Raw genomic sequence first — 22341 nt, 5'->3', positions numbered from 1 at the left:
GGATCAGTGCTGACACTGGGGAGCGCTGTTAGGCATGCAGTCCTGGAGCATCCCGTGCCCTCAAGCTCTGACCATGTTTACGGAAGAATGGAGAACATAGAGCACAAGAAAGGGGAAATGGAAAAGAAAGAAAGGAATTAGCAAGAAAATAACTTACTTTGCTGAGCCACCTTCTGCTTTGTTCCACCTGTAACAGAGTTTACACATTACACATTGTTTTTATCATCCATCCATCCATCTACCCATCCATCCATCCATCCATCCATCCATTCATCCAGCAACTGCCTATCCTATATAAGAATCATGGAGCTAATATCAGGCAGCACAAGGATGGGGTACACCCTGGTACACACACACATACACACACACGCACAAGTTGGTCTTCCTGTCTAAATGAGGACCGTCAATTCATTTCTATGGGAAAAACCCTAATCCCAATCACGACACCCTTAACCCCTACCCAGCCCTAACCTTAACCATAAGTAACAACATAGAATATAAGACTTTGGCACTTTGGTTTTTTGATTGCAGTTAAAAAAAATTATTAAATTGAATTTCCCCTGTGGAGACCAAAACAAGTTCCCACAACTTCAAAATACCAGGGTTTTATTACATTGTGGGGATTCACACACACACACACACACACACACACACACACACACACACATACAAACGCACATGACCAATTTAAAGACTCCACTTAGGCTAACAGGGCATGTTTGCACTGTGGGATGCTAACTCCACACAGACAGAGTAAAGGTGGGATTTGACCCTGGAGGTGTGAGGCAATTTGTGTAAAAAATATAAAACAATAATAAATACAGCAGTCAGCGTTTTCGCATATTTACCCGGAGAGCCTACTTACTTCCTGTCCTGGGGGTCAACATCACAGAAGGTGACGGTGTTGATAGGATAATGGCGTCGGAAGAACAGCCTGGGGGGGTGGAGGGGACTGAGTTAGTACCACGGAGAAAGTGAGGGGGGGCTCCAAGTCAGAACTACTCCTGATTTCCTCAAGTATGAGAAAAGCAGCAGGAAAACTCACAATGTTCATAACACTATAACATGCTCAGCAATTTCTGAAATATCCACATTACAGTGTCCAACCAATCAGAGTGATTCTGACAAACCACTGTTAAAAATATCACATTGTGTGTGGACCATGGAAACCAGTTCTCTGATGACCCTCTCCTCTTCATTTCATCTGCTGTAATTCTTCTTTTAAAGTACAGTACATGATGGATTCGGCAAATATAGCTCCTTCATGAGCGATACAATTTGCTACAATATCAATGGAATCCAAGGTTTCTCCCATAGCTGTGATGAAACTATGGTGGAGCAGAGGACACTCGTGTGCTGGACAATGACTCCCCTCCTCTGCACGTCATCTTGGCCAAATAGAGGAGCAATGAGTCACCCTACAGTAGGGGGGACAACCTCCCGTCTGCATGGACCAGAGCTGCTTGGGCACATTTGAATAATATTCATGTGCAACACATCTAACTGTCCGTCTGTCTGTCCATCCGACCAACTGATCAACTGACCGACCGACCGGGATCTGTAAGCCTGATCCCTGGCATCCACACTCACTTCCTCTGGTTGTCCGTGAGGGTTATGCCCTGCGCTGACACCTTGAAGTGGACGATGGTGGCCGTGGGCAGAGGATTGGACGCCAGGGTCTCGGATATGGCTTTGGCCACAGCTTGGGGGCCGGTCAGGGACTCCATATCCACGGAGTTGATGTAGAGAACATTGCAGGCTGGGAAGAAAGAGAGAGGTTGCAAGTTATTGGGTAGGAGGTCCTGAACCGCAGCTCGTTAGGACATCATGCGCAATTGAGGGTTTCCTTGCATGTGCTCTACCAGCTGAGATTCTCCATCCAAGGTAAACCCAGAGAAGAAGTGATTCCAGACAGGCAACTATGACTCCCAACTACTGCAAGGCATTACATTCTGTGGTACACAGACCAGGATGCCAGCGGTGATGTCTTGATTTCCCCTTTGGGGGATGGAGGATATTCCAGCTTACGTGTGTTAATTATTTGGCAGCCAGGTTGGGGCTATTCTGGAATGCATTGATCAATTCCAATCCAAACCAGGAAATGGAACTGGAGCTGGCTTTGTAAAAAAAACTATGGGGAACAGAATTGGAATTGAATTCAAATTTCAGGGAGATTTAAATTCCAACTCCAGTTCCATGTCCTGATTTGGATTGGAATTGATGAATGCATTCCGGAATGACCCCGACCCTGGTTTGCAGACATGTGAAGTCCTAAAGACAGAACTTTCTGAAATAATCGAAAAACAAAAGGATTACTTTGTAATGATAATACATTTTGTTAATAATGTAATACACGTGGTTAGCGCTATAACGAGTTAAATTTTTTTTCTGCATTTTATATTTTTCGATGCCTGTCATATCATTTCTATGTAATAAAAAATAGTTTAAGCAGTATATGGTCATAAACATCCAGGGAAAAATCAGGCATTGGTAGACAACAGTGTTTGGTTATTCAGCATGAAATACAACTGGGGACAGTGAAACGTCTGGGATGCATCAAAACTTCCATGCAGTGACATTCCCGCCATGCCACCCGGAAGGCACTTGGAAAAAGAGAGATTCCCGGGAAAGCCAGCCGTGTTCCAGCAGGACAGGCAGGAGCAGATGGCACAGCCAGGCCCGGGGAGAGCGGTGAGGGTGATTCTGCGGCCTGGTGTTAACGTAACGTGCTCATGCAAAAAAAATATATATATATAAAAAACGTGGTGTTGCAGGCAAGAGTCCCTGTTTCAGGGTGTCGCATTCGGGGATTACAGGTTCAGAGACACAAAAAAATCTTTATTTACCATGAGATTCAGCTGGGACCTTCAGCCCTGTAGTCACGTTGTAATGATAACATAATTGGGGGAAATGGATTAATGAGTTTCTAAGACTAATTATCAATTAACAACAAGAAGAGAATGTTCAATTCATACAATGGTATGAATTAATACTCTTTCATATCTTTCTCATAATAGTAATGCTTCTACTACTTATAAAACTAAAAAGATTTCCATAATATTGTGACAAGAAATGAGAGAAAAACAAAAAGTGTAATTTCTTTGCTGGTAGGAACCTGAAATAATGATGTGTTTCTATATGTTGGTTATGGGTCAATGGCATCTATTGAGGGTCTGTCAGAGCTTTGTAGCGCGGGGTAATTGCTAACCCATCCTTACCTGCTCCTTGCTTGAGAAGATCGTTAGCCGCGTTTGTGGGCGTGGCCAAGTCTGGAGTATCCTCATTAAGATCTAGAAGTAACCAGAAAGAGGTCTAAATGCACTGCTGGAGGTCTCCAGAGACATCATGTGCTTGGGATGTGTCTGAGTGATAAATTATTGGCTCGCCCGACAGCACAGTGGCACATTGCAGCGGTTTGAAAACCCTTTAGAACTTAGGTTACAACCCGAGAAATATCTAGCTGCAAATTATGAGTTGAGGGACTTGTGTGTACCTTACCTCTGGTTGGGATGACCAGTGTGCAGGGGAGAGCCAGTGGGGTGATGAAATGCTGGTATACCAGCGCTGACAGACACCCTACAGTTCAACACACACAGGAACAATGAGAGAACATCAGTACTTCAGAGGTATATCATTATCTTTATTGACCACTGGCCATTGAGGCAACATAAGAAAATTCCATTGGAGCCACCGGGAAAAGACATCGTGAGCCTCCCGTTTTGTCGTGTGCTATGAAAAGCCCAGATTCACATGTTTAAACTGCCCTAATGAAAGCACTCAGCTCCGCAGCAAATGTAAAACAGACGTTAGCAGAATTGGCTTAGCATCCAATGCTTTCATGCTACACGTTCCTATTTGCTAGAGCTTTATAACATTAGCCAGAAGAGGAACTTTACGCCACTATATATGGACAAGAGTTCGTAGCATAAACAGCCAAAAAAGGCTGTCTCCTGGTTTGGACAGAATGATTCTCTGGGATCTGGTTTTGATGGAACGTGCCTGTAAATCTTAACGTGTAACCGTCTGACCGTGCTTGGGGGGCTGTGGGATAAACAGGCAGGGAGGGAAGGATGCCACCTCCTACAGCCAATAGCGGCTCAGAGCCCCGCGCCAATTATCGAAAGCAAAGGCCGATTTTTTAACTGCTGTCAATGCTTGTTTAGATCCATGCATTGTGTGTTCTGGCATACAGACAGCCCTGAGTGCAAAACTTGGCAGAATGTAGCTTAGAATATGCAATTTCTTTTAAATATAGAGACGATTCTCAAGGGTTTTGAGGAAGAGCAGAAACTTTTCTATTTAATCCCAACAGATGCCTGAGGGAGATGTCAACCAACTGATTATGTGAACTCTCAGGCTTCTTTAACAAAGACCTGTGGTCAACAATTTCTACATCGGGATGTTCTGTAGCATACAAGTTGATGCCACAGGTTTTGTTTACTATACTGTATACAGAAGATGGTAAAAGTCAACTTTGTCAACTGAATAGGCAAAACCTCCAAGTAATGTGGTGAGCACATCAAATTAGCGGAAGAACATTGGGAAAACACAGGCTTCAGAAGACTCCGTGCATTATTTACTCCAAGTTTCTTTAAAAACAGCACGGCAGACAAATACGCTTATACTCTATGACTGAGGGCAGGCAGACAAATACGTTTATACTCTATGACTGAGGGCAGGCAGACAAATACGTTTATACTCTATGACTGAGGGCATGAACAAATCTGTTGTGTTATGAAAAGCTGTTCTCAAACAGAATAGGTGTAGTGGCGTGTGGGAGAGGCGCTGCGATGTGGCCCGTGGGCCTGAGCATGTGGCACGGACTCGCTCACCAAAGTAGGGCTCATTAGGACACCCTTTAAGCTTCACTCCCTTGGGGCTCGTCTCGATGAGGAAGTGCCGGACCAGCTCGTTGGTGTTGTCACCAGCTACAAGGAAACGGAAAATCACAGAGAGAAATTTAAAAACCGCAGCAAATTACAACACGCTTTTAGCTGCTCCGATATGAAATACTATGCATGCATGCAACAATACAGAATAAGTCGCAAACGAATATTCGCCCTGGATAAAGGCAATTGATCTTTTAAATAATAAAACCTACATTGTAAGAGCATCTGAAACTTGGTACTGATTACTAACCCCCCCCCCCCCCCCACCACCACACAAACACACACAGAAGTGTTACTTTGAATTTGTCTGCACAAGCACTGTGTCTCTGTAGACGAGTCGCCGCTGGACGTTTTCTGCGGGTGGCCTCCCAATGACTTTAATTTACATTAATTTTAATCCAGATGCTGTAAAGCTTTACCGCATTTTCCAAATTCAGTCAAGCCATTGTACATGCAGGACCAAGCCTGGGGTAACTTCAGTGCACATATACTAAGTCTGATTGAATTTTCTTAAACAAACGTTCCAATAGACAAGCCAAAGTAGAAAACTCCACTGACTATGGAGGACTGTTTGGCGCTACAGGGCTTTTTGCTCTGGAAATGTACGGGAACTCTTGTTCTGAATATGTCAAATGGCAATTTCTGTGAGACCAGTAACAAGCAAGACTCACTGAATAAGTAACAAGATGACTGCAAAATGCCAGGGCGCAGTTCCAGAAACTTCCAAACCGCCTCCACCCTAGCCGAAGCCAGAGGGGAAGAACCCGGGCTTTGTTTTTCAGCACTTCGGCACATGTAAGGGATGAGACAAGGGGTGGAGCCAAAGGGGCACTGGCCTCAGCTCAAAGCTGATTGGGCCGTAGAGTGCTCCACCCCTTGTCACTCACCAATTCAAGACACATCATTGTCTAATGGTAAGGCTCTGCATGCATCATTCCCCCCTGTACCTTTCTTACTCTGCTGGACGGATGGAGGGGGTGAGGCCACCTTCATCGCCAGGCCATAGGCACCCCGGAAAGAGTGACTGTCTCGGATGATGAATGCCCCGGGCTCCCGGTCCTTCAACAGGTTGATGGCTTTTTGGGAGACCGAGAAAGGAGATGAATGTCAGAAACAGAATCCGAAAGATATTAATTGGCTGGGTATGTTAAACACACCGAGAATCTTGGTTGATATACCCTGGTATGAAATATAACACACAAGACAATTTCAGGACAATTTCCATGTACTGTATGCACAATTTCACAAATAATTTTTATACTAGACCAGTGGTTGGTAGCACGTCAATCACAAGCTGCATCCATAGGGATGAGTAGCCTGTGTAAGACATCGGGCGCTGAACTGTAACAGCATGCGGCAGAGGGGGTGTGAAAGGAGAATTAACAGTCGACAACTTTGTCTGTCACCACCCTCCTCCCCCCACCAGGTCAGCAGAGTGTTTTACTGTATTTGCAGCTTTCACAGTAATTAAGATTGGAGACCCTGACAGTTAGAAGCAGCACAGGAGGATACAATAACACAGAGGGCGACATAAATGAATAAATTGTGAACATAAACAGACGGGGTGATGCTAGGAAGAGATATAGCATCTCACAGTGAACTCCCGGCCTGTGTGCCATGGGATGCCTCTAATAACAACTCACCATTGTCACCATTGTCGGTGAGCGAGAGCAACATAGCAGATAGCATGTGGCACGGCCACCATAAGCGCGTTTGTAAAGGAAGGTCGTATTTTACGTTTATGCGGGGCGTTACATTCACTCGCGTGGAGAATTTACATGGAAACGCGTCCCAGCCAGAGCTGTAACTAGCATCAAACGGCACATGGTGTGATGTATGATGTCACGAGCGACATGTGCTAATGTTTACTGATATCTCTCCATTTAAGATCGTCTGATTCAATGAAGGTTATAAACTGAAACAGATGACTGAAGTTTCAAACTGACAAATAGCGCCTGGAACATGCTCGGTGTATACATGCCTTTTTTAACCGTAAACCTCCTACAACCCAATGAAGAATGACCATGAACTGTACGTCACCGTGAGTGGCTCTCACCTTGCTCCCGGGAGATGTCTGGCTTGTACCAGAACTTCGAGGTGTCCTGAACAAACTTCACGTTGAGCTTCATTTCTGGGCTTCCATCTGCCAAGAGTTGAAAATAAATCACGCTCTGAGGTTGGCTTCGGGGCCTGGGAGATTAGCTGATTAAGGAAGAATGGACCATGCATTTCCTCGCATGCCCTTCTCAGTCCTGGCCATGGCTGCATGGGAACCACGCTCCTTATCAGGGCCTAAAGACCTGCCCGTGAAAAGCCTCTGTGTTCCCTCACTGGGTGATCTGGAAATTCTCTGCTTAACTGGGTCAATTTACTATGGGTCCAACAATACATTATAGGCATTTACATTTCATTTATTAGCAAACATCTTTAGCCAAATCAACATAGATTTCGAGAAAGCATGGTCAGTCACTCTGGTGGGGTGGCGTAGTTACCATGGGATTTGAACCAATGACCTTCCAATCACAGGCACAGCATCCTAACCCACTGATCCACACACTGCTACAATAATGGAAGGTTACCTTTATGGTTGATTTTTTTTTCATAATAAGGAATAATATTAAATCACATTTACACGCTTGGGTTTGGAACAGTTCCGGTGCCGGTGGTCATGCCTACCATGCATGGTATACTTGGAAAAGTCCGGTAGAGTGTGTGAGAAGCTCGTGTTGGGCGTGCTGCCGGTGCTGGACACCGGGGAGGACATCTTCCCATTGAGCGTGCCATAGGACAGGATGCCGTTGGGCCTCTCCCCAGCTGCTACATGCTGCTTCTCCGGGAGCTGAGGCTGAGGCACGGGGCTGCCCTGCTTCAGGCCTGCCCCCTCCTGGTAGGCCCCAGGAGAGACCGGGAAAGAGGGCGTGGATGGAGGGTGGGGCCCCGAGGAGCTGCTCTGACGGGACAGCGTGCCGTGTCTCCCGTCCGGTGTGGTGTAGCCGCTGTGCGTCAGGTGTCGGTCGAAGCTTGGGCTGCCTGGGGTCACCTGGGTGACAGAGGGGTGACGGCCTAGCACGGGACTGCCTCCAGGCTCACCACCATTGGGCATTGCAGCGCGCCTGCCCAAGGCCGGGCTGCCCTGATTGGCCATTCGGCGCTGCAGGGCGGGGCTGGGTGGCGTATTGGTGGCCACTGTGCGGTGCAGGGTGTTGGGGCTTCCGGGAACCGTGTGGACGCCCATGATGCTCACTTGGGCACCTTCTGGTTGGTATGAATTATAATCGGGACCCATATAGGGGGAGCTCACACTGCCAGAACCCATGTGTGATGAGGTGGGGGCGCGGTATGTGCTTTCGGGGGCCTGGGAACTGAGGTCCCCTGCAGAGTGAGTGAGGGATCCCATCCGGAAATTGCCGTCAGCCAGAGGGAAGCTCCTGACATATGGACAAAGAAATCAATGTCACAAAAATCACAGCAACACATAATTATACATAATTAAACTAACAAACACCTATGCATCCATTCAGTCAATTTCTAAAGAGCCAATCTAACTGTTATTTGAATCATGAGACAGGAACAGGCTATAAATTCCCAAAGCCAATCACTAGAAGACTAAAGGTGAATCAGTTTCAAATGCTAAAAGACAAACAAACTAATTTAACTCTGCTTTAAATTTCAAAGGGAGGGGATTTCATGTTATTCAGTTATTCCTTTTATGTCTGCCTGTTGATGAGAGTATAAGGCTGGTATGTATTCTCAAGCGGACAGAACAGCCAACTCTCGTTCCAGACAACAGGCTCTCTCGCTAGGATGCAGAAGGGTGGGGTGGGGGTTAAATTCCCTATCATCTGCTCCTGGGAGATGTTTAAGTTCCGACCTGACATGTAAAGCACGCCCGGTACTGTGTAATGGGTCTGCACTGCAACTGATGGAAATTTACTGTGGAATTGGCGGCCATTTTGTAAAATAAAGAAGCTGTGTATGGATAATATCCCACAGAATTGGGGTATATCGAGACCTCTTGTGATGTTGTAGGAAAATTAATCAGCTTAATTACGTGCATTCAGCGCTGATCATTATGGTTGTTTTGGCCATGGCAGTCAGGGGAGTTTCTGGCTATTCAAAAGATCGGGGACTAAGTCAAGTTTACCTGGGGCGTGACTTTCTAAAATCTTTTTTTGAAGGAAGATTAGCATCGGGGCTAAAATACTTGGGCCTATAGCCTCGAGTGATCGGACCTACTGATACCCATGTTGCCAGTCAATCATAGACGACCTGCCCCACTCAAAAATAAATAAATAAATCCCAGGTTACATTGCAGGAGGAGCTTACCTCTCAGTGCTGTGAATGGGGCTGCTTGAGGACAGCGGGGCATTGTAGGGGTGCTGGGGGGCCATTTGCCTGGAGATGCTATCTTCGGAATATCCAGGTGGTATGGGGGACCCCATCTGGTCCCCTACTCCTCCTCCAGGAATTGCAGTGCGGGCCACGGATTCCACGTAGCTGCGAGGTTCTGGAAAGCACCCGAGAGGAGGCCATGAAAAAAGCAGGAGGTGCTCGTCGCGTCGTAGAACACCAGGGGATAGCTGAGCTCCTCCATGAATGAAGACAGGATCGCAGAACTCAACACACACATGCAGATGAGAACTCTCACCAGTCAGAACATTCCAGCAAACACCAAATAAAAAATAAATGTGCATTAAACAATATATTATATTCTTATAATTTATGGTTAGGAATGATTACCACATGTCAGTTTGCTAAGGAGAGCACAGGAACTTAATAGTTAATATAAAGAAACTTGACTCACAAATCAAAGCTGATGTGGTACTTCTCAACAATGTTTCACTGCTTAGTAATCTGACCACTGGACAACATTAACATTCTCTAAAACAGAAAGTTCTCCTTGCACGTCATTGGCGTGCTACGTTTTATTGGTACTGTATATTATCAATTATCCGGATTAAGATAACTGAAAACCGCCTGAATACTTTACCCCCCCACCGAGTCTCAGCACCAGGTCGCTCAGAAGATGGCGCCCTAGAGCGCTGTTGATGTCACCTGAGTTGCATGACTAGCACTGGTTGATTATGAACCAAAACATCAATGTACCCCTGAGCACTACCTGGTCTCCAAAATCCAGGAGTTTACACTGAATGCTATGGTCATGTTTACATTCGCCTTTGACACATCTCTGACAAAATTCACATGAGACGTGTTTCCATAAAGTATCCAGATACGGCTACGTTCTTCCTCATTCTGTTTCATATTTTAAAGCAGAGTCTATCCCCTGAGCAGAACATTCTTACCCCAACTCGTAAAAATTAATTGGATCCGAGCGGTAATGCAGAAATTACTGCTTAGCTGGCTGAGACAGTATATGACCTGCAATCTGTAAACATTATACGGCCCCAGATTCAGAGAAAGATCTCCCCAAAGAGCTGTTTTACAGGGCTCTAATCTCACAGACAGCAAGAGCGTGGAGGATTTCACCCTAGCTAGCCTTTTAGGGGGCTCTTACAGCTGCTCGTAGGCGAGACATGTTTTGCTGAACAGATGAGCCTCAAAGGTCTTTTCTACCCAGGCCCTGAGTAATCAAGAAAAAAGGTTTCGTTGGACAATAAACGGGGCACCAGAGGATTTTGGCTGTGAGGTGTGACATGAGGTAGTATTCAAGACAGACGATGGAGAAGTGAGCTGGGTTGAGGAGGACATTGGTTGAGGAGAGGTCGGGACACATCTGTTAAAGTGCTTATGAAGTTGGGAGAGGATGAATGCAATGGACAGCGTCCATGGAGATGCTCTTACCTTCTTCACCGTCACCTACAGGACTAGGCTCTGAGTCTGACGTTGAGGGAGGGGGGTAGACGGTAAGGGAGGAAGGGTGACAGAGACAGGGAGCAGAGAAAGAGAAACAGATGAAAGAGAAACCGAGCGAACGGCACTGAAAGAGGAGAGGAGGAAGGGTGGCTAAAAGACAGCAGGTCAGCTCCACAACAGAGTCCCGTATCGACATTGGCCAACGAGGCTTGACTCTGATAACGAAACCTTAGCAAAACCGCAGATGCAAACCAGCTGTAGTGAGAGCAGCTGTAGCTGGCTGATAACACACCGTTTTATAACTCTAAAGGCCAGGCGGCGGAAGACGTCCTTCGTATTACAGCTCAAAAGATATTCACTGTTAGTTCATGTCGGCTGTTTGGCGTTCAGGCCTGAATGATAGCAGGTCATAAATTAAACTGACGGCCGCTTGCCACGTCAACAAAATAAACCCCAATCAATCGCAAAATAAAATGTGACACTCAGGCTGTAAGCAGTTACTAGCTTACTGTACTATTACAGAGGGGAAAATGGCAATAAAACGGAAATAAACAAGAGGGGTGGCGTGGCCTGATCCTCACCACATGTGCTACCTGGTGGCCTCTGTGACACGTAAGCGTCTCCTCAGAAGACGAGCCTGAGAACTGACCTGATCCACTCTGGTGCAGCAGGATATCGGCTGGATTGTGGGGCTTCAGGCCCAGTGCGGATAGAGGGGTCTTAGCCAGACCTGGGGGGGAACGACCTAGTGGGTGGGGAGAAAGAAAAGACGCGGTCCATCATCCAGCACAAGATCAGCAGCTTCCGCCTTTACAGTGCATAGCTGTGTGTGCCCTCAAGGCATCCCTCTGAGATGTGAGCAGTGAGCAGGAACATTAACTTCATGTTCCACCCAAAAAACAAAGCGGTGATGTCACAGGGCACAGCACAGGAATGCTCAGCTGTAAAAAGCGGCCAGAGAGGGGTGTGACGTACAGTGATCGATCGGCAGAGCAGCGGACACACGCCAGACACAAGACGCATGGTGGCAGCACACATTCTGTATCTTGATCATGCAGGGGCTGTTGTTAGCAAATAGCATGAAATACTGTCCCTACAGGCTGACTAGCAAGGGGGACAGTGAGCATCTGCACGGGTCACATGACACCCCCCCCTCCGACTGCTACCAGGAAGGACAGCAGAGATGTAAGTGTCATGGTCACGTGACCAAAATAGAAGCCATGGTGACAAGTTTATATATGGAAAAAACATAGGGGAGAGCAGTCCACATTCAGAGGCGTGGGGTCAGCACCCAAAAACCACAAATGAACAGGGCGATATCGAGTATGGGTGGAGTGATGAAGCCAAAAAGGACCTACATGCCATAAGTTAGTCGGCTTTCCATCTGCATGCCAGAAGGAGGTGGGGGGGGGGGGCACAGGTGGGTTAGGACGGGTGGTCACAGGAACACAGTGCAGTAGTGACGTGCTTCCTCCACTTACCAAAGAATCCAAATCAATTCTTTGTTATGCAGCCTAAATGCCTTGTGAAACGTGGCGGGGGGTGTTTAGCATTTAGGGGCTGCGCTACAAGCTCCTGCACTTCACTGCAGGAGGAGGGAGCTGTGATGTTGTCACTCTGATGGCAACATGCCTGCTATACGCCTCAGAGGCCGAGACAGGAACCTTCAGGCTTCCCAGCAGACAGCAGGTGCGAAACGCACCTGGGCGTATAGCGTTACCGCAGCAACAAAAGGCGCAGGCCCTGCGATCTGTAATCCACCCTGTCTGCACTCGCGGATTAATCGTATTCCTTACATGGGGCTGGAGCAAACAAAGTGCCGAGTGCTTCCTATTGGTTCACATCCTGGCACAAAATTCGATTTTAAGCAAAATCACATGGTAATACAGATTTGTATTCTGATTTTTTTAATAAATGAACTATTTATAATACTGCAATTCTATGCAGGTAATCCCCTTAATTCTGACATTGTGCTAAGAGCGATTTTTTCATTTTTGTTTGTTCTAAGTTTTATTAAGAACCAAAAATAGCCATCGCATCATTAATAATAATGGTAACGCAGTGGCTTAAACGGAATAAATAACATTAGGAGAATCGTACATTAATTTAATGTACCTGGCACCCATCTGCACGTCTCTGCGTATAAATCGAGAGCCATTTTAACAAGCAGTCCCTCGTAAGAGGAGCTATTCTGTTTCAGGCCAAAATAAAACTTATGACTGCACCTCCTGGGTACGTGTCCATCTCCGGGCTCGAAGACCGGGGGTACTTCAGTGTCGTTAGGGGGTAATAGAGTTTTACAAGGCACTTTATATTAGTGCTGGGAAGCAGATGGGAGGTCGAGGGGGGTAAGTAGGTAACCGAATATACAGGTAATAGCTGGTAGGAACCACAGAACTAACTTCCCTGAAGCTACAGAAATATTGAGTGTGGACGTGCTGGGGGGGGGGGGGGGGGGCGTCTCGCTGATTTACGAGGTCGGCAGCTGCGGAGTTAACGTTCCTCAAATAACGAAAGGTTAACGATGTGGATTCAGGGGGGCTATCAAGTGGGGGGCATGTAAACCAAGGAATGCCCGACCCCCGTAACAATGGGCAGGCTGGGGGAATGGTGTTACGGTGTTATGGTGTTGAAGTCCCCCCAGTCCGACCGCAATGCCACTGCGTCTCACTGCGTCCAAATCACATGTCATTGTCGTTTCGGCGCTGGGCCTCGTAAACAGCAGTCGCTGTCATCGAACGGCAGGTAAAGTGGAATCCCACCTTCACTCTAATGCCCCTATTCAAACTCTGCCTTCGGCTCGATCTATCAGACAAGTAGTTACTATGACTTTTCCTCCAGGAGTCCCAGCAGATAAAGCCAAGAGATGTGATCAAAGAAGCAGAGAAAACCATCACCGATACAGTCAGTCCAAAACAAATAAGCACCACAAAGTGTAAACACAACAACAAACGCATAAAACAGCCCATTCATGGCTATATCCACCCGTGTAAATTAATACACAGATTAGAGGTGTTTATCTGATATAAAGCGCAAACTTATCATCACTTAATCCTAGTTTCATTTTTGTTTAGGCGGCAGAAATATAACACACATGTTACATCAGCATCAAACTCATCAAACTCTTACTCAGATGATCCAGGACTTACTAAGTCACAGAATTAATGAGAAAAACAGCGAGTTTAAGAGCGATTCCTTTGTGGGGATGTTTCCAATCATCATTAAAAGTGTAGTTACACATGCCTACAAGACTAACAGCTCCACAGCGCCCTCCCCCCTGCAGGAAGAGTGAACTTACACAGGTTGAAGTAAGGGGTTTGCGGCGAGACGGGGAAGGCAGGGGTTTGGGGAGGAGCCTCACCGCCGGTGCTGCTGTTGGGACTGACTGGAGACTCCGCCTCCTCGAAAGCCTCCCTGTAACTGTGCATCTGTCCCTGGAGAGGGAGGGGACACAAAGAACACGCCCACACGTGCAAAAAACACGCAGGCATTTAGAAAACACAGCAATGAAAAGTGGAAAAGGCCTGGAACCGTGAAGCATTGCCCCCTTACCTCCTTGGGCCGCCCCCCAGGGTTGAGGGCGATGGTGTTGGCAAACTCAGGTGACACACAGCGCACAGGTGAGCGCATCATGCTGCTCTCCGCCGGCGCCCCACTCTGGCCGTTCTGGTACTGTCCCTCGCTGGTGGTTCGGCGCCGTATGGGGCCCGGCGCCTCGTCCGTCGCTGGCCCATGGGTACGAACCCCTGCCAAACCGAGAGGGGGCACAGGCAGGAGACAGTGTTCCTTAGCAGGGCCTTACAGATCTAGCAGCAACATCAACACCACCCACAAATTCGAAGGACAGAGGGCTGTATACGGCACAGGGCATTGGACTCAGCTTAAAGCTGATTGGCTACTGGAGTGCCCCCCTCCACCTGTCACTAACTAATTCAAAGCATACCATTGGCTAATGATAAGGTTGGCCTCTCTGCATAAATTATAACCCCTCTTAAGCCTGCCACCTTAAAAAAATCCTAGAATTACCCTTGGAAAGAAAGCCTAGCCCAGACCATCATCAGCCATGTCCAATTTATGTTATGTTAATATGTCTTAATATTTATATTCTATTTATTACTTTTTCTTTCGCACTATAACCAGTGGAACATTTCACCTCCATGCATGTGAACAAGCAGGTATTCTGCAGGTATTTTGTGAGTATCAGGGGGACCAGACAGGCTGGCTACCCAACCAATTAAACTCTTCCACTGAATAATGGTTAAAATACAAGTGTCTGCTATCCAGCTCTCATCATGATTATACTTGCTCACATAAATAGACAAGGGGAAAAAACCCAGAATATCCCGGACACAAACATCTGCGTTTACACACACACCCCTCACCCACAGCCAGGTCCCGGGGCGTGGGGAAAACGGGCGACAGATTGCAAGGAATATTCGTGAAACCTCCTGCCTTTGGCATGGACGTGTTCGACAGTGTGTGGACGCTGCCAAATTCCCAGCGGGTCAGGCAGGAACGTCCTCACGGGGCCCCAGACTAAGATGGAGGAGAGCAAGAAGGAGGAATTTCTCATCGGAAAGCCCCCTTTAGGCGTAACGCTACCCTCTGGACAGAAACACACAGAAATGTGGAACTGAAAATCATTCACGGGAATCACATGCCATTCGCTCGCATTTCTGACCTACTTCTGATCACGCCTCTATAAGAATGATGAGACACTGGGCCTTTACGCTGATTTCTGTTGAAACCACGTCTCTCGGTGTCAAACGGTTTGCCTCCCCCCCCCCCCCCCCCAAATCCGCTGCACCGGGGCTATGAAACATGCTAGCCAGATGTGCAGAGACCGCGCAGATTTACAGCTGTAGATGTCAACACAAGGCTTGTTACCTTGGTGACCAGGCAACGATAATAGACTCCATCTGGGGCAGCAGGGAATCCCAACATTGAAGTCTGCCCCTCTCTCCCTAACTCAATATTCAAAGCAAAAATATGGGAGCATATAACAAAACACATAGATAGATAGATAGATAGATAGATAGATAGATAGATAGATAGATAGATAGATAGATAGATAGATAGATAGATAGATAGATAGATAGATAGATAGATAGAAGGACAGACAGACAGGCAGGCAGACAGGCAGGTAGACAGACAGACAGGGCAATGAGGCCACATGAAATTCCTTTCCCTGTCATTTCGGAATTCTTTACTAAAAGCGTCCGACTTGAGGTTCAGTATCCCACAATTCCCCTCCTTCTGGGGAATCCATCTGGTGGCATTACGGACTCCCTTGCGTGGGAATTTTCATCACTGACTCAAGGAAACCCTATAGCTGCATACTTCTCTGAAGTTTTCAAAGAGGAACAAAAAAAAAAAGAATGCTTTTTGCAAAACTGACCCAGAACATTGACGCTCAGCTAGTCACACTTATAAATGTCATTGCGACGCTGTAAACAATATTACAGGCCAGCCAGGTCTATTAGGCCATGTAAACAGCTCAGAAAATAGTCTGAAAGAGCGCAGTGTCCGCATACCTGGTGGCAGCCCAGAGGCAGTGCGCACATCGTCTTGTGCTCTGCACAAAGCAGCCCCACACAGAAAGCCCTTTGTCTTTCTCCTTCGAAGCAGTTCATTTCAAGAAGGCACATTCAGAAAGAATCGTTTGTCCTCTCGATGCTGAAACAAGGCAGCGTTTTTGGGATTGCGCAGAGAAGCAGCACTCTAGTGAGAGCTACGATTCTCCAAAGCTGTCTGACACACAGCAGCAGCGATTCGCTCTATTTTACCAGATAACCTTCTTTATCATTTCCTAAAAAGGCTCCTCTAAAGTTACCATAGTCCCTCTCGCCCCCCAAGGCCCAGACCTCGTTACATTGCCCCAAACTCCACGTCTTTTTTGCGCCCTTGTGAAACTCACCAGTGCTAAACCAAAACGGCCATCTTTCGCATAAATTCTGTGCCTCTGTTTGTTAAACTGTCAAACCCATGTCATATGAATCCGTTCACCATGCCGACCAAAAGAAAACTCCACGGTACCTAAGAAAGGCACACTTCAAACATGAATACTCCCTTGCGACATGTGTACTAATTTACCAATTGCGCTTGTTACTCATTGATAGATTAATTTAGTAACGCTGATATTAACAGAGTAACTGGACATTGACATCCACCCAGTTTTACACTGACTAGCCACAGAGACAGAGGAGAGATGCGTGAGGTTTGTGTACGACTCAGAACACGGCGAGTTTGAAGGGAGGTGTGGGAGATGAGGGAGGAGGAAGGAGAGGAATGCAGGACAGAACAAACCAGAGAAGGAATGGGAGCGATGACGGACGGACTGCAGGGCGGCCACACTGTCATTGATGCCCTGCAGGCGCGCGTTGTACTCTGCGGTGGGGGGTGAGCGAGACGCGAGGGAGGGACGCGCAGTGGTGAGGGATGGGGGGGGCCGTGGGAGTCAGGAGGAGGAGAGGAAAGCGTTGGATGAGAGAGGAGGTGGATGGGGCGATCCGGAGAGGAAGACAGACAGAACAAGACAGAAAAGGAAAAGGAGAAAAAAGACAGTTACTCTGTGTTAAATTAACAGAGATGAGTGACTATTCTGTTCACCAGTGCTGAACTGTCACAATTTCACAGAGAAGGAACTAGAAAATGAGGAATAAATGCTAAAACCCAATTAGAGGGCGTCTGCTCTGAGAGGACGCAACCTGCTTCTGTCTGCTCTCCATCTGAAACCATGAGGAAAGATACTAAGCAAACAAAAGGCTAGATCTGCACCCACTAAAACTCACCTGTTCACTTGTTCTAACAAGCGATTATGTCAAGAGCTAACTATGACAAAGTGGGGATTGGGAGAAAGACCAGAGCTGTTTGTCTCTCAGCCTATAGTTCTAGCTAGATGTCCATGGTCAAGCACTGCCCTGGTCCGTCCGACTTGGAGTCCATGCATAGTCTTAACAGAAAGTCATTCTCTGCAAAATGGAAAAAAAGTCCCAGGGGCACTGCCGCTGCTATTTCTGTCCACTACATTTGGCACCATAAAAATAGGAAAGTCATTCATTGGACTTAACTCTGACATAACAGTACCTAATGGGAATCAGTCCGTCATTACCCAGCTTCACCACTAGGTGATGCCAGTGTGCCCAGTTCTACAAAGTAGCCTTCTCTGTATCTTATTAACATCTGGAATGCGTAGCTACTCTCCCCCTCCTCCTCTACATTTTCACTTTGACACAGTTATTTTCTTTCTTCTTGAAGGGGACAACTCGCATTGTGCTTTTGAGCTACGAGCGACTAACTGTGACGGCAGGTGGAAGTTGGTTTCAGTGAGGAGTCCCGAACGGGGCAGACTGCGTCAACGGACACGGCCACCACTGGTTTGGGAGGGCCGGGATACAGCGTCCTGTGGAACAATGCCTTTATTGTATCCGCAGCAATTCTGCCTCTTTGCCAGCCAAGCGATGCAGAATACAGCACATTATGCCATAAAATTCCACATCTGCCTATAAATGTACCAGAAACCAGGAAATGCTGACCTCTCCTCTCTGGGAAAGCATAATTTAAGACAAATCTGAAGGCTTTGTGTGTGGTATCCTTCACTAGAATCCCAGGTTTCCATAAAGGGCTTTTAGAAGGTATGAATCCAAGTTACAAATCCTCAATGCGTTTTACCGAAAGTAGTTAACCGCAACATGGGTCCGTTAATTCGCTTCGGTTAAAAGAAACCCGGGCAAGTGCAGACTGCCAGAGAAACAGGGCTATTCCACTTTCTACAGCTTACATCGACTGCGGCCTCCATCTCAAAGATAATTACGGTGCTTAGCGTTTGGCTTTTCTGCCTTTTGGAAAAATGCTATATTATGGCTTTGTTTCTCTTTGATTGTAATCTGATCTGAAATGAAAGAAACAGGCAGTTTAATCCTTAAAGGTGTGGAAAGATTTGTCATATAAAAATCAAAGAAAGACCTAAAGCTATAAAAATTAAGCAAAATTAGCAAAGGTAACTGATAGCAATTAATGGTGACGGCATAGAGGTTCAAGCTTACCGGCTATGCGATGAGCCACCAAACCCTCCAGGTTGTACTTCTCCTCCTCGGGCTTGACCTCCTTTACAGGGGTTGGGTTGGTTATAGGGGATGGGGTGGTGTTGTGGCTCCGCTGGGACCCCAGGAAGATGGAGGGGTCCTGGAGCTCTGGGGAGTAGGATACGGTGCTGGCAGGGTAGATGTTGAGGGGACGCAGCTGCAGCTGGCCGAAGCTGTTACTAGAAGGTTCAACAGAAGAGGCTGGGCTGACAGGGCTCGCCAGGTGGACCGGGGCGGTGGGCTTGGGCTGCCTGTAACCAAGGGTGCCAGATGATTCCATTGGGAAGGCCTGGCCGGGCTGATACATGGCGGTGGGCCTTGGTGGGTTGTAGATGGTTGGAGGTTGGGTGGGGCTGGCCTGCACTGGTGACATGCGGGGTTGCATGGTTGAGGGTTTCTGGAGCACCTGCCCGAAAGCAGAAGAAGAGCCAGAGGGGTAGCCGTGCAACACTGAATCGGCCTGGTACGAGGGCCGGGGGATAGACTGCCCAAGAGTGGGCTGGACAGTGATCGGAGCGCCCTCTCCAGGAGCCAGTGGAGCGCTGTAGGACTTGGGCATCTGGGTCAGCGCTGGGTCCAGGTCCAGCATAAGCATGTTGAGGGCCTCGATGGACTGCTCGATCTCCTTCTGTGAGGCCACGTTGGGAAACTCGGGCAGGCTGTGAGTCTGCATGCCGGGGCTGAAGCGGGCTCCATCAGTCACCGGCTCCTCTGGCACGCCGTACTGATGCCACACGTTTAGGCCCCTCTGCACTGCTTCCCGGCTGCTGGTGCTGCGGGCGGGTGCCCGGGGCATTGCTTTTGGGGTCGGATCTGCCCCGGGGCTGGCACCGAAAGACTGAGAGCGATAGATGCTGCCATTCTGGTTGGCGTAGCCCATGTGGGCTGGACCCACTTCTGCGATGCGCTCCTGCATCGAGGAAGAGCTTCGCATGGGGTGCAGGGAAACCTGTGGCAATTTATTTGAGAGGCTCCGGTCCAGGAGAGAGCCGTCCTGCCCGTTAATCACCATGTCCGGCTGGTAGTAGAGCTCAGCGGGAGTGGCTCTTCCCTCAAACGAGGAGAAAGTTCCCAGGCTGTCCACGCTATTGGCTTCCTGGCTGTTGGGCAAGTCGTCGTCAAGGATGTCTGTCTCCCTCTCCACGTTATTCTGCCCATTCACATGGACCTGGGCGGGTACCAGGTGCCGCACTCCTCCCCCTCCCCCAGCTCCGGGAGAAGCAGTAGCAGACAGGTACCCCTGGTGGTGGGCAGGGGGCTCGAGGCCACTCAGAAGCTGGTCTAACCCCTTTTTCTCCTCGGGGCTCAGCGGCTGCGCAGAGGGCTGGCTCACTGGGGTTGCTTGCTGCACCGGCTCATCTGTGCGGTCGGTTTTGATAGAGGCGGTCGAGTTTCCCGAGTCGCTGCTCACCGAGAGGGCGTGGTCAACAGTGGGGAGGGAATGGTCCGTAGCGGGGAGAGTGTGATCAACAGGGGGCAGCCCGTTAGCTGTGACGCCTCCCTCAAGGGACTCCTTTTTGCGGACCTTAGCGTAGAGGCTGCCGTCAAGGGGACCTTGCGTGTGAACAACGTCTGGGGAGGAGACACCAGATGGAGAAAGAATATTTCAGAAGATGAACATGGTTGAACAATTTTAATGACTCACGTGTGCCAGTGCAGGCCTGAACCGTAACTTTCAGTACAACTCCGGACATCTGGCTTGTAGACTCTTGTGATCTTTCGAATCTCAACAAATGAGTCAATCGCACCCTCCCCCCCCCCCCCCCCAACAACATGAAGCACAACTGGACTATAGAGGAGCCTCCTGGACGCTGAAAAACAGAAACTCAGAGCAAAGCCCTAACCATCCTCCATGTCCTTGTACCACAGTGCATTATGGGATGCACCAGGCCAAAGCCAGCAAACACATAAACAACATTTGGGGTTGTGTCGTTTATTTCGTGTCATAAAATTATCTTCACGGAAGCTGATGATTTTTTTTTATTCAACTGTAGAGTTCAAAGACAACTTAACAAACTTTATAACTTATTTATTTACTTTGGGATCTGGACGCAGTACATGGTTTCACATTGTAAGTACTCCCTGGTCAGAGTGGAGGAGCCACAAGCCACACACAGCTACGTCATCACATTCTTGTTCAAAGAGCATTTCCCCCAAGCTCATTATGCGCTGTCTCTCTGACTGCTGCCTCTATTGCCCTCTCTGCTGACTCTGGCTCTGCTGACCGCCATCTCCCCTGTCCCCCCACCGCTACCCGCACTCCCAGCCCCACCTCCCACACTCATTTACAGCCCCATCAGGCAGCAAATCCTCTGGGCTTCAGCCCAGTCTGCAAGACCAATGGGATTGAACCAGGAAAATGCTGCTGCTGTCCCAGCCAGCAGAGTGAGTCAACCACGGAAAAGTGGCCACCGAAATAAACGTCTACGGCATTTCCTGCTTCCCTGGAATCGAAGCACAATATCTCACACTCACACACACTCATGCAAACACTCACACACATGCACAACCCACCACCTCCTCTCCAGAACCGGTCACCCTGCCCGCAATGTTTACAATTCCCCGGCCCCGACAATGGTTCTCATTGTTCTCCTGTCACAACAAAATAACATTCATGGACCCCAGGCCCCCACAAACGCGGCCCTGTGTCCGCCAGGGGGCCGGGCTGGCTCTGCTGTCACGTTGGTCCCGTCCGCCCTCCATGTGAGATACGCTTGGGCACCACTTGGCCCCGTTTCCACGGGAACAAATGCCCTTCACAGTGCTGAGTGAACGTAGACGTTCGGGTTGCTCCCAAAGCCGCGGCCTCTAGCCTCGACAGGAAGCTCTCCCCCTGAAATGGAACAGAGCTGTGACTGTGCAATACCCAGTGTGGGCAGTTGCACTGACCAATCATATTCCCCCGCCTCAATGCATAAGGCTAGTTCAGCCCCTCATCACCTGATTGGCTGAACCCTGCTACAGCCCCCTCCTCTCCCACGCAACTGTGACTGCCAGCAACATAAAACAGACTTAAGGATTTGAGGGCTTTTTGTTTCATGTGAGACTGATTTTCATGTGAGACTTGGTTTTATATCCTTCTGATTGTTAACTAGCCTTACTTTTCTCATGATCCTGTGAAGGAACATCAAAATGAATCCCCCACCATGGGCAGGCAGCAGGTGAATATGCCTGTAGCCCATAAGCGATTAAACAGACCAGGGCTTCAAAGAGACCAGAACGGGGAGGAAAGCGAAGAAAAGAAGAGGAGAGCACGGCGATCCTAAGTAAGTTAAGTACGAAGACAGCCGTCTGCTAGCTCGATACAGCCGTGTCCAAGCCAAGCCCTTTACACGACGGAGCCAAACAGACAGTAGCAATGGGCTCTGGGATCACTTTTCAAAGGTTCTACTGACAACTCTTCAGTGACTTTGTTTCCTGGCAGGCAGATCAGCCCCCCCCCCCCCCTTTCTGACAGCTTCTCTCAGAAAAAAGAACCCCCTCCCCACGCCCGACTCCCCTCCCACCACCAGTTCTGCTTTGCCAGCAGTTGTCCCCTCCAGTGTCGTCTCCCA

The 22341-nt window shown here is 48.3% G+C and overlaps 1 protein-coding gene across 19 annotated transcripts in view; it reads right to left on the bottom strand.

The window, feature by feature from the left end:
- tns1b (tensin 1b) overlaps positions 1-22341 on the bottom strand; it is a 174858-nt gene that overhangs the window by 4370 nt on the left and 148147 nt on the right. For 10 of the 19 annotated variants that reach the window (XM_048977918.1, XM_048977911.1, XM_048977921.1 and 7 more), the window contains 17 exons: positions 18749-20359; positions 17010-17090; positions 14256-14449; positions 14002-14137; positions 11353-11448; positions 10692-10727; positions 9216-9396; positions 7566-8317; positions 6946-7032; positions 5837-5965; positions 4833-4928; positions 3499-3576; positions 3219-3290; positions 2847-2873; positions 1591-1759; positions 866-934; positions 158-187 (listed from right to left, as the gene is read on the bottom strand). In XM_048977918.1, the coding sequence (XP_048833875.1) occupies positions 158-187; positions 866-934; positions 1591-1759; positions 2847-2873; positions 3219-3290; positions 3499-3576; positions 4833-4928; positions 5837-5965; positions 6946-7032; positions 7566-8317; positions 9216-9396; positions 10692-10727; positions 11353-11448; positions 14002-14137; positions 14256-14449; positions 17010-17090; positions 18749-20359 (3844 nt within the window). The remainder of the gene's footprint in view (positions 1-157; positions 188-865; positions 935-1590; positions 1760-2846; positions 2874-3218; positions 3291-3498; positions 3577-4832; positions 4929-5836; positions 5966-6945; positions 7033-7565; positions 8318-9215; positions 9397-10691; positions 10728-11352; positions 11449-14001; positions 14138-14255; positions 14450-17009; positions 17091-18748; positions 20360-22341) is intronic. The other 9 variants (XM_048977923.1, XM_048977925.1, XM_048977914.1 and 6 more) reach the window with 8 other exon arrangements.

This window comes from Brienomyrus brachyistius, chromosome 16 (assembly GCF_023856365.1).
Source record: "Brienomyrus brachyistius isolate T26 chromosome 16, BBRACH_0.4, whole genome shotgun sequence".
Classification (NCBI taxonomy): domain Eukaryota; kingdom Metazoa; phylum Chordata; class Actinopteri; order Osteoglossiformes; family Mormyridae; genus Brienomyrus; species Brienomyrus brachyistius.
Note: the sequence above shows the minus strand (reverse complement) of the source record. Positions and strands in the feature narration are given on the sequence as shown.